At 48.9% G+C, this 10,547-nt stretch overlaps 2 protein-coding genes across 3 annotated transcripts in view; one reads left to right on the top strand and one right to left on the bottom strand.

Annotated features, from left to right (window-relative positions):
- Positions 1–7,221, bottom strand: part of PMM2 (phosphomannomutase 2) — a 23,177-nt gene extending 15,956 nt beyond the window's left edge. The window contains exons 1-2 of one of the 2 annotated variants that reach the window (XM_015563795.1): positions 7,058–7,136; positions 4,373–4,438 (exon numbers count right to left, since the gene is read on the bottom strand). Coding sequence is in view for 1 of the 2 variants with exons in the window: in XM_006763597.2 (XP_006763660.2) it covers positions 7,058–7,123 (66 nt within the window). In the remaining variant the exon portion in view is untranslated. Of the gene's footprint in view, positions 1–4,372; positions 4,439–7,057 lie in introns of both variants that reach the window. The other variant, XM_006763597.2, reaches the window with a different exon arrangement.
- A 40-nt stretch (positions 7,222–7,261) lies between these two features.
- TMEM186 (transmembrane protein 186) lies at positions 7,262–9,541 on the top strand. The gene is made up of 2 exons (XM_006763598.2): positions 7,262–7,383; positions 8,403–9,541. Exons 1-2 carry the CDS (start codon positions 7,297–7,299, stop codon positions 9,036–9,038), a joined length of 723 nt encoding a protein of 240 aa, XP_006763661.1. The 5' UTR covers positions 7,262–7,296; the 3' UTR covers positions 9,039–9,541.
- The last annotated feature ends 1,006 nt before the right edge of the window (positions 9,542–10,547 follow it).

Raw genomic sequence — 10,547 nt, 5'->3', positions numbered from 1 at the left:
CCCCCCCCCCCCCCCCGCTAAAAGATAACTAGATTTTTTTAGTCTTTCCTACAACAAATGCTCCTATCTATAAACAGTGGTTTCAATGGTAATAGTTTATACTTGTTAAATCCCAAACTGTGCTAGTTCAAGAGAAATTATAAACTACGATGAAAAGATATCCCTGTATTAACACAAATCATAATGAATTTTGAAAAGTCTGATATCACCTGGCCAGTGCGGCTAAGTGGGTGAGTGTCGACCTATGAACCAGGAAATCACAGTTCAATATTTGGTTAGGGTACGTGCACCGAGTGCAGGCTCAATCTCCAGCAAGGGGTGTGCAGGAGGCAGCCCATTAATGATTCTCTCTCATCACTACTGTTTCTCTCTCTCTCTCTCCCTCTCTGAAATCAATAAAAACACATTTTTTAAAACAGTCTTATATCATTACTTTTAGTAATCTTAATGGTAAATGTACGAGGCAGGATAGTAAGAAGCTAGGGAAATTCCTTGCCAGGTGGAATAAGGGGAACTGAGACAAAATAAACAAGGCCAACTGATTTGAGCAATGAATCACAAGGTTTTATCTTCTCTAACCAAGGATACTTAAGAACAAATGGTTTACACATTCCAGATTGTCCTGGGGGGCAGACTGGTCTCAGTCCTGGTCCCTCTTCTATGACATTTTTTAAAAATGAAAATAACCTGGAAATAACCTTGACCCCTTTATACCACATTTTGATGAATCAACATATTGAAGGACACACCTGGGAAACTAATGAATATTCTGTTAAGACCCTCCCCTAAAGATTCCAGCAAAAGAAAGATAAACAGTCTCAAGACAAGGGACCCACGGTGCACTCTCTCTACTGCATGCCCACGCCTTTCTCCCTTAGGCATGTATCTCTTCTAAACTCTAAGGGTGTCCACAAGACTGCAACTAGGGGAGCAGTGGGCAGCAGCAGCTCATCCAGGCTTACCCCCTGAACCTGTGTCCAAGGCCCCATTTTCTCTGACTTCCCAGTGAGCTAGCAGCAGCCCCACCTTGACTCCTTTCTGTTGCTGTGACTTCTACTTCCTAGTGAGTTCCTGCAGCCCAACGTGGCCCACTTCTTTCCTAGAACATTTCTAAAAGCCAAAGCAGCCCTCTCTTCTGTTGCCTCTTCTATCCTAAGCCCTTCCTGTTTCACTGTCCCAGCTTTAATAAACATACTCTCAAAATCACTTGGATGTGTTTGTTAAATCTTTCCTGCATGAAGTCAAGAAACCACACACTACTGGCCACCCCAGGCAGACCCACTCCAGACCCAGTCCCGTCCAGTAACACTTACATGGAATATCTTTCAAACATAGTTACCAGAAATTAAAAACAAACCACTTAAGTCAACTTCAGTATATAAACATTTAGAGCTAAATCCTCTTTTTCTTAAAACAATTTTTTGATAGTACATACATATGATTAATCAAACAGAATTGTACAGAAGGGCTTAAATGAATTGCAATCTTTTTTCCATCTTCCAGTGGAATCTTGACCTAGCAGACAAAAATCTAGAACTGCAATAGCAGCATCAATGAGTCGATGACCATGGAAGGAGTCCCTGAGGCCCCCAAGTGGATTGCTCAGTTTTGACGTCAGAATGGGAGGAAGTGGTGAGACTTTGACTGCAAAATATTAAACATGCAATATTAATAATAACAGCAGCATCAATACTTCCATCCTCAAACAGAAGCCTTGTACACATTGATGAGCTAAATGGTATTGTGGTCAGCCATCAGACCTGTTCTGCAATGTGAATGGGTTGTAAAAGGTGCCTTTTCACTTCCAAGTGGCAGCCAATATTTTTTACCAGGAAATAAGATAAAGCTGCTTGTGACCACAACAGAGCATCTAAACCACATCCCGCTGCAGGACAGATCTTTAAAAAAATGTATGTATGTGTATGTGTGTGTGTGTGTGTGTGTGTGTGTGTGTGTGTGTATAAAATCTATCTAATAAAGAGGAAATATGCTAATTGACCCTCACGCCATTGCAAAGATGGTAGCGCCCACAGCCAATAAAAAGGGAATATGCTAGTTGACTGCCCCACCCTCAAAGATGGCGGTGCCCACAGCCAATAAGGAGGGATATGCATGCCCTCAAATATGGCGGCACCCAGGCCCCTAAGCCCTGCTGGAGCGGCAGGTGTGGCATGGCCCCACCCACCCCCAGGCGGACCCGGCCACTCCATGCGCCTGCCTCTGGAGTCCTCCAGTCCCCTCAGCCCCCCAGCCACCCAGGGCCGGCCCAAGGCACAGGCAAGCCTCGGATGTTGGCTGCCCAGCCGCCCAGGGCCGTCGCCTCCCACCCCTAAGGGCTCCCGGACTATGAGAGAGGGCAGGCTGGGCTGAGGGAACCCCTCCACTCATTTTCATGCACTGGGCCTCTAGTCTTATATAATAAAAGGCTAATATGCAAACTGACTGAATGGCGGAACGACCAGTTGCTATGATGCACTCTGATCACCAGGGGGCAGACACTCAACGCAGGAGCTGCACCCTCGTGGTCAGTGTGCTCCCATAGTGGGAGCACCACTCAGCCAGAAGCAGGGCTCACGGCTGGCGAGCGCAGTGGTGGTGGTGGGAGCCTCTCCCGCCTCTGCCGCAGCGCTAAGGACCCCTAGGGGGATATCCGACTGCCAGCTTAGGCCCGCTTCCTGTGAGGAAAGGGCCTAAGCTGGCAGTTGGCCATCCCTTGAGGGGTCCTGAACTGCGAAAGGGTGCAGTCAGGGCTGAGGGATGCCCTACCCCCAGTGCATGAATGCTGTGCACCGGGCCTCTAGAGTGTGTGTGTGTGTGTGTGTGTGTTTAAATATATTTTTATTGATTTCAGAGAGGAAGAGAGGATAGAAATATCAATGATGAGAGAGGGTCATTGACTGGCTGCCTCCTGCACACCACTGGGGATCAAGCCCGCAACCAGGCATGTGCCCCTTACTGGAATTGAACCCAGGACCCTTCAGTCCTCAGGCCAACACTCTATCCACTGAGCCAAACCATGTAGGGCAGGACAGATCTTTAGAGCAAAATTATTGTGATGTTACCAAGTAACGCTGTGTTGCTAATTACGAGGAACTCTTTATCCATCACCCTAGACAAAATAAAACATAGAACAAGATCCAAAAGCTTGAAATTAAGGTGGAAAAATGTTAAAAACTCACCTTCTGGGGAAAAAAGACTCTTTTGGGACAATTAAGGAAAAGTGAATGGAACAGAAGTGTTGACAAAATGGGAACCATGGGCCACAATGAGCCATTTGCCTGTTTTTCTGGAAGGTCTGACTGGAACAGCTATGTCAGCGTCCACCCATTTATGTAGTGTCTGTGGCAACAACAAGAGTTGAGTAGTTGTGACAAAGACCACATGGCCTGCACAAAGCCTCAACTATTTATTTATTTATGTATGTATGTATATATGTATGTATGTATGTATTAAGCTGCAACTATTTACTACCTGGCCTTTTACAAAAAAGTTTGCCAACCCTTGGACTAGGGCAGGGGTGGGGAACGTCTGGCCCTCGAACCATAAAAGGCCCTTGAAATCATTTGGTCTGGCCCTGCCAAGGCATTAGGGGTGAGTTAATCAAATGTTTGACCAAATATAGCAGGCTAATTTTTAAGGTGATAATTTTGCATGGCCTGCAAATGATGTTATAAATATCCAAATGGCAAAAGGTTCCCCACCCTTGGACTAAGCACTACTAGGGAATTGGTGAGTTTTCTTAGGTGTGATGATGATACTGTGGTTACAATAGATGTTCTGTCCTCTAGAGATGCAAGCTCAAATTTTAGGGGTGAAGTACTATGATTACTGCAGCCTAGGAAATGGTGCAGCAAAAATTAAAAAATAAAATAAAATGAAATTAATGTCAATTACTGTTGAAATTAAGTGGTGGGGATTTGGCTGTTCTATGTACTACTTTTCCAGTGATTCAGTATATTTTAAATTTCTCATGACAGAAAGTTGGAAAACAATTCACCCAAATTTAAGCCCCCCTTCTTTTGCAGGCTTTTGTTCTAAGTCTCAACTGTTTTTATTTTTTAATTAAACATATTTTTATTGATTTCAGAGAGGAAGGGAGAGGGAGATAGAAACATCAATGATGAAAGAATCATTGATCGGTCACCTCCTGCACGCCCCACACTGGGAATTGAGCCCGTAATCAGGGCATATGCCCTAACCAGGAATCAAACGTTGACTTGCTGGTTCATAGGTTGAAGCTCAACCCTGGCCGGGCAAATCTCAACTGTTTTTAGTTGACATGGCATTTCTTAGGAAAGTACTCAGAACAACAAAATTCTACTAAAACAGTGAAATGTGCAAAGCTCTGGACTCCATTCTAACTAGAGTTTACCTGTTTAAATCATATCCTGTTTCAGCAGCTCCAAGAAAAGATAACCCATTCTTCCACTTCCTTGTGCTTATCAACGTGTGAATGCATTTATTGAGGAAGGAAAAAGTTGGATAATGAATAGATCTGTTACTAAAATTTTCTTATTTTTTACCTAGAGTACCCAGCACATAGAAACAATTATTTTTTAAATTACAATTTTTTTGAGTATTAAACTGATTTATGCTCACTGCAAAGAATATCATGCTTCCAATGTGGGTTGCCTGGTTGCCATGTCATACTTTATGCTTATATAACCTGATTCCTTCTGAGAATCCAAAGCACTTTTCTGAATGGCACGTCGCTTCTACCTTAGAAAAGTGGCGGGAAATGGTAAACTTAGCAAATACAGTGCTCTGAAGCTCAGAGACTGGTATCAGATCTGCTGTGTGAAATCAAGACAATCTCTTTTTTTGCATTAAAATTTTTATTTTTCAATTACAATTCACATTCAATATTGTATATATATTAGTTTCAGGTGCCCAGCACAGTGCTTAGTCATTTATATAATTTATGAGGTGATTCCTCCAAGTTTCTTTCAATCATGTGGTACCAGCCATAGTTATTACAATATTATTAACTATTATTCCTGAAGCTGTACTTTACATTTCTGTGACTATCCTGTAACTAAAATCACTTTACCGTTTTCACCATCTAGATGATCTTGAGTCTCAGTTTCCTTATATTTAAAAGGATAGTAGCCCTGGCCAGTGTGGCTCCATTGGCTGAGTGTTGTCTCGTGTACTGAAAGGATGCTGTTTGATTCCCAGTCGGGGCACATGCTCAGGTTGTGGGCATGATCCAATGTCAGGGGTTTATGCAGAAGGCAGCTGACCGATGTTTTTCTCCCCTCGTCCCTTCCTCTCTCTCTCTCTCTCAAAAAAAAAAAAAATCAACAAAAACATTTAAAAAAGGATAACAACTATTCTATTTAGGATAAAGGTTGAGAGCATGCAAATATAGGTTGTAAAAAGGCTTAGGATGTAGACCCAAGACCCGTGGTCGGCAAACCACAGCTCGCGAGCCACATGTGGCTCTTTGGCCCCTTGAGCGTGGCTCTTCCACAAAATGCCACGTGCGGGCTCACACATACAGTGCGACTGAAACTTCGTGGCCCATGCGCAGAAGTCGGTATTTTGTAGAAGAGCCTCTTTTTGTGGAAGAGCCACGCTCAAGGGGCCAAAGAGCCGCATGTGGCTCGCGATCCGCGGTTTGCCGAGCCGCAGTTTGCCGACCACTGCAGACAATTACAGCCAATGGACCCCACTGAGCAGCTGTGTGTTTTTGTAATAAAGTTTTACTGGAACACGAGCCACGCTGTGTCTACATATGGTCTAGGTTGCTTCTGCATTAAAGGTGAGCAGTTAGTACAAACCATATGGTTGGCGAAGACAAGGGTATTTGTTCTCAGACTCCTGACAAACAATGAGTGGCTAGCCTCGGCTCTAGACCACTAGGGGCTTTTAACAACCCACAGTGCGGGCCAATCTCTGATCTCAGAGTCCAAAGGGGCCTCTGGAGAACCTGCAGCTGGGTCTCTTCACTAGGCACAGGGAACATGGGGCTCGGAAAGGTAGACCGACATGTGTGAGGCCATACACGCTTGATGTGGAACTCTGAAGCCACCACTGCTACCACCTGGCCAAAATCAGCGACAGGACTTGGAGACAGGGAGGCCATCTGTTTGCAGGAGGAGGAGGAGGAGGAGGTCAGAGGGAGCTGCATCACAAACGTGGATCCTAACTGAAACCTGTCTGTGCCCATAGCAGCAAAATCTGCAAGTGCGAGGCAAGTCCAGGGAGGCTTGCAACAGGCAGCCTGTAACAATCTAGGTCTCTCCCTCTCTTTTTAAAAAATTATATTTATTGCCAAAAGCCGGTTTGGCTCGGTGGATAGAGCGTCGGCCTGTGGACTGAAGGGTCCCGGGTTCGGTTCCGGTCAAGGGCATGTGCCTGGGTTGCGGGCACATCCCCGGTGGGAGGTGTGCAGGAGGCAGCTGATCGATGTTTCTCTCTCACTGATGTTTCTAACTCTCTCTCTCCCTTCCTCTCTGGAAAATGGAGCATGAAATCCAGGCGTGGGCCCTGACCGGAAACCAACTGTGACCTCCTGGTTCATAGGTCGACACGCAACCACTGAGCCACACCGGCTGGGCCCATCTAGGGTTCTTTGATCACCCAAGACCCACTGCAGGGGCTGGAGAAGCAGGTGATGGTGCTGGCTGACATGTATGGACTATTACTGAACAGAGCTTACTGCAAGCCAAGATACTTCCATGAACTTATTTGATTTCATTCGACCCTCACAAACCCTCTATGGCGCAGGTAAGTCCCTATTGAACACAGATCCTGAGGCTCCAAGGTTAAAGGCACAGGTGTCAAGAAGACAAGCGGAGACTCTGCTCGGCCGCTTCGGCCGAGGAACCTGTTTTCCACATCAGGGTGCGGGGCACGTCCCACAGGTGACAGAATGAGGAGGCACATCGCTGTCGGGGGGCAGCGCGCTGGTCCAAACCGAGGGCTTACGGTGCGTCCAGAACTGCATTTCCCACCCGGAGACAAGTTTCTCCCTCTCAGGAGTTTTCCGGCCCATCCCCTCCCTTCAGCAGGTGGGCGGTCCTCCGCCGCCCCTCGGTGCCCACTCGCCTACCTGCCGGGGGGCAGCCAGGGTCCCGTCCACGTCGAAGAGGCAGAGCGCGGGGCCCGGCGCAGCCATGTCTCCGGATCCCAGACCGCAGCTGACGTGGAGCGTCAGCACCTGGAGCTCGGCCCCGGGCTTCCGGGCCCAGCCTCCGTGCTGCAGGGCACGCCGGGAGGAGGAGAATCCACTCCCTCCAGGCCCGGGGCTGGCGTCTGCGGTTCCATCCGGACTACAGATCCCAGAATGCAATGTTCCGCACGCAGGCCCCTTCCGGCCGAGCATGCGCCTGTAGGGATCCGGCTGCAGCTGCGATTTGGGGGCTCCGGCGGGCCATGGTAAGGACGCGGAAGGTGGGGACTGAGGGAGGTGATGTGCTTTTGGGGTCCGGGTCAGGCCTGTGATTCGCAGAGTGCTCTGGAGAGACCTTAGCGTGGGTTACACAGCTTTGTTATTCCCCGGTTTCCTCTGCGCCCAGGCCACGTGCGTCACCAGGACACTAAAACTCAGAGCACTCGCCCTGCATCAAGTCCAGCCAGTGCTCTGGAAGGCTTTAAATCCACGTCTCAGTCAGTTTATTCTGAATCCCCATTTGGAAGATGAGGAAACGGAGGCCCAGAGAGGTGGACCAATTTGCCCCAGGATCCACAGCTGGCGGCTTTAGGAGTCAGGATTGGAACCCAGATCTGGTTGCAGAACCGAGCGCATCTTTCAATGCACTACCCAAGGGGTGGAACGGTGCGCCGGATAGGATCCCTGTGCTTCTGCTCGGTGCCTTCATCCCTTCTCCTCCTCCACTCTCCCCCTCCCCCTAACTCTGCGAAGAAAACACGCCCCCTTTAGCACCCAGATGATGCTTAACCTGATAGAGACTGAAAGTTATTGTGCTAAATATCTAACGGATTTGTTCTCCACTGGGAGAGTGATTGTTTAGTTTCCTGCTTGGGGAGATGTTCAGCCAGCCTTAGGGATCCAGTGCCCAGCCCACAGCTGGCTCTCCCCGGGTCCTTGTTAACTGAATGAAGACTGCGCCTCCTTCCTGTAACTTGACCTGCCTGGAGGAAAGAGGACCCGTGTGAGAGTCAGACGCTGCCCTGCTCACTGGCTGTGTGTCTTCGGGTGAATTTCTTACCTTCTCTGGGTATAGTTTCCTCAGTGGTAAAGAGGTTCCTATTTCAGACAGCTTTTGTGAGATCACACGAGGTAAAGCACCTGGCGTTCCCTTCCCCTCCATGGTGATAATGGCAACCTCACAAGATTGGCGGGAGCCGCCATGTAAATGCTTTGCAGGAGTTCACTGTGTGATGAGCATGTGGCTGAGTTCTTTGAGAGAAATGGTCTCTTGTCTCCCTTCCAGGCTGCCCTCCTCCGAGCTGTGCCGCGGTTGCCAGGGCCGGCTGTGTGGAGAAGACCTCTCTACGGACTGCAGTGCTGCGATGGGCAGGATTTTAGGAGGTGGGTGGGGAGCAGGTCACCCACCTCGAAGGAGAAGCCACCAGGCACAGAGACAGAGAAATTCCAGATGATCTACCGGTTCGATGCCATCAGAGCCTTTGGGTACGTGTCTAAGCTGAAGGTGGCGCAGACAGCCCTGACGGTGCTGGCCCTGCCGCCTGGCTTTTACTGGTACTCCCAGGGCCTCCTGACTTTCGACAACCTGTGTCTCATGGGTGGGATCGCTGGCTTCGCCCTGGCCATGCTGTACTGGATGAGCTATTTCTTCCGGAGGCTGGTGGGCATCCTGTACGTGAACGAGTCAGGCACCATGCTGCGGGTGGCCCACCTGACCTTCTGGGGCTGGCGGCAGGACTCCTACTGCCCGGTGGCCGAAGTGATACCTATGACAGAAACCCAGGACCGGCCCCAGGAGATTTTCGTGCGGATCCAGCAGTACAGTGGGAAGCAGACCTTCTACCTCACCCTGCGCTGTGGACGCATCCTGGACAGAGCGCGCTTCACACAGGTGTTTGGGATGCTGGACACGCTCAAGTGAACGATTGGGGGCTGGGCTTCTGAGTTGCCCTGGGCCACCTGGATCTCCGACCGAAGGCTGAGCATGTGGGTGAGGCTAAAGAAGGGGATCTGACAGCTGGAGACTTTGCCAGGCCCCTGGGGAAACTTGACTGTTGGGATGAAGAAATTCATGAGGCAGATGCTAATAACCCAGCTTAGGAAAGAGGCCTTAGTGCAAATTCTTACCCCACTTGTGCATGGCATTCAGCTGGATAATGGCCAGAAGTGTCTGTTAAGAGCCAGTTCTTGGAAGAAGCTCTGCCCAGTTCACTCTACACACAGTGCGGTGAATTGGGGAGATGGTGCGGCAGGGGGAACACTGGATTTGGGGTCAGAAGACTTAACCCCCTGTCCTGGGCCAGGTAACTGAGTCTCTCTGGGCCTCGTTTTTCACATTTGTAACATGGAAAATCCTGCCTGTCTCATTGGGTGGGTGTGAGAATAAACAATAAATGTCAGCTACGTTGCAAACTCAACAGGCAAGAGCAAACGTTGTTAGTTCATAGGTGATGGCATGGTGGTCCCAGCAGCAGAGGGGACTGGGGTGAAGTCTAGATGTGGGTCATTTTGTCCTGCCGGATGGTAACTACACACCTGGGGCAGGAGTGTCATCCGAGCAAGCACAGCACGCCTGCCAACACTCTTCCCTACCCCGAGGGCTAGGGCTCTCACCTCAGATGCCTCTGAGGACTTCGTGTTCCTGAGCCAATTTTTTGCCTGAAAAATAGGTTCTCAAACCCCGGCTCCCTGTGCAGGATCACCTGGAGAGATTTTTAAAAACATTGTTACTCAGGCCCATGACCAGGTACCCCAGGTGGTTCTCATGCAGTCTGGGTTGACAGTCGCTGCCTGGGGTCCCACCACACTGGGAGGTGAGAGCCCAGATTCTCACCAGCCTGGGCATGAAAGAACTTCCACTTCGGTGCCTGGTCCGCTCACACAGTACCAGCAGAGGGCACACAGAGCAAAAGCATTACCCTTGCCTTTATTCCTGACCTAAAACCACAGATCACGTGACAATGGGAATTAGGTTAGGACTTCTACTACACCTGTAGGGCAGCACCTAGGAGCTGTCCAAGAAAACCCCAAATCACCATCAACTAAGACACAAAACTCACCTGTGCTCAACCCTTGTAGGTTCTAGTAGAAGCTGGATACCTGCATTTTTATGCTTCCCAGGTAATTCCAAGGCACCCCAAGTTCTGAAAATTATTGTATGGGGTTTACCCTTCTCCAAAACTGTGCAGCAGCCCTAACCAGTTTGGCTCAGTGGATAGGGCATCAGCCTGCGGATTGAAAGGTCCCAGGTTTGATTCCAGTCAAGGGCATGTACCTTGGTTGTGGGCACATCCCCAGTGGGGGGTGTGCAGGAGGCAGCTGATCAATGTTTCTCTCCCACCGATGTTTCTAACTCTCTATCTCTCTCCCTCTCTCTCTGTAAAAAATCAATACAATATATTTAAAAAAAAACACTAAATAGATATAAAAC

This window comes from Myotis davidii, unplaced genomic scaffold, assembly GCF_000327345.1.
Source record: "Myotis davidii unplaced genomic scaffold, ASM32734v1 scaffold639, whole genome shotgun sequence".
Taxonomy (NCBI): Eukaryota; Metazoa; Chordata; class Mammalia; order Chiroptera; family Vespertilionidae; genus Myotis; species Myotis davidii.
The sequence above is the reverse complement of the archived record's forward strand: the minus strand, read 5'-3'. Positions and strand labels throughout refer to the sequence as shown.

Bases quoted from the DNA above. Each gene is read 5' to 3' on its own strand.
- TMEM186 (XM_006763598.2), top strand. From the start codon at position 7,297: ATGTTCCGCACGCAGGCCCCTTCCGGCCGAGCATGCGCCTGTAGGGAT. The intron at 7,384-8,402 runs GTAAGGACGCGG...TCTCCCTTCCAG, and splicing joins GGGGGCTCCGGCGGGCCATG to GCTGCCCTCCTCCGAGCTGT.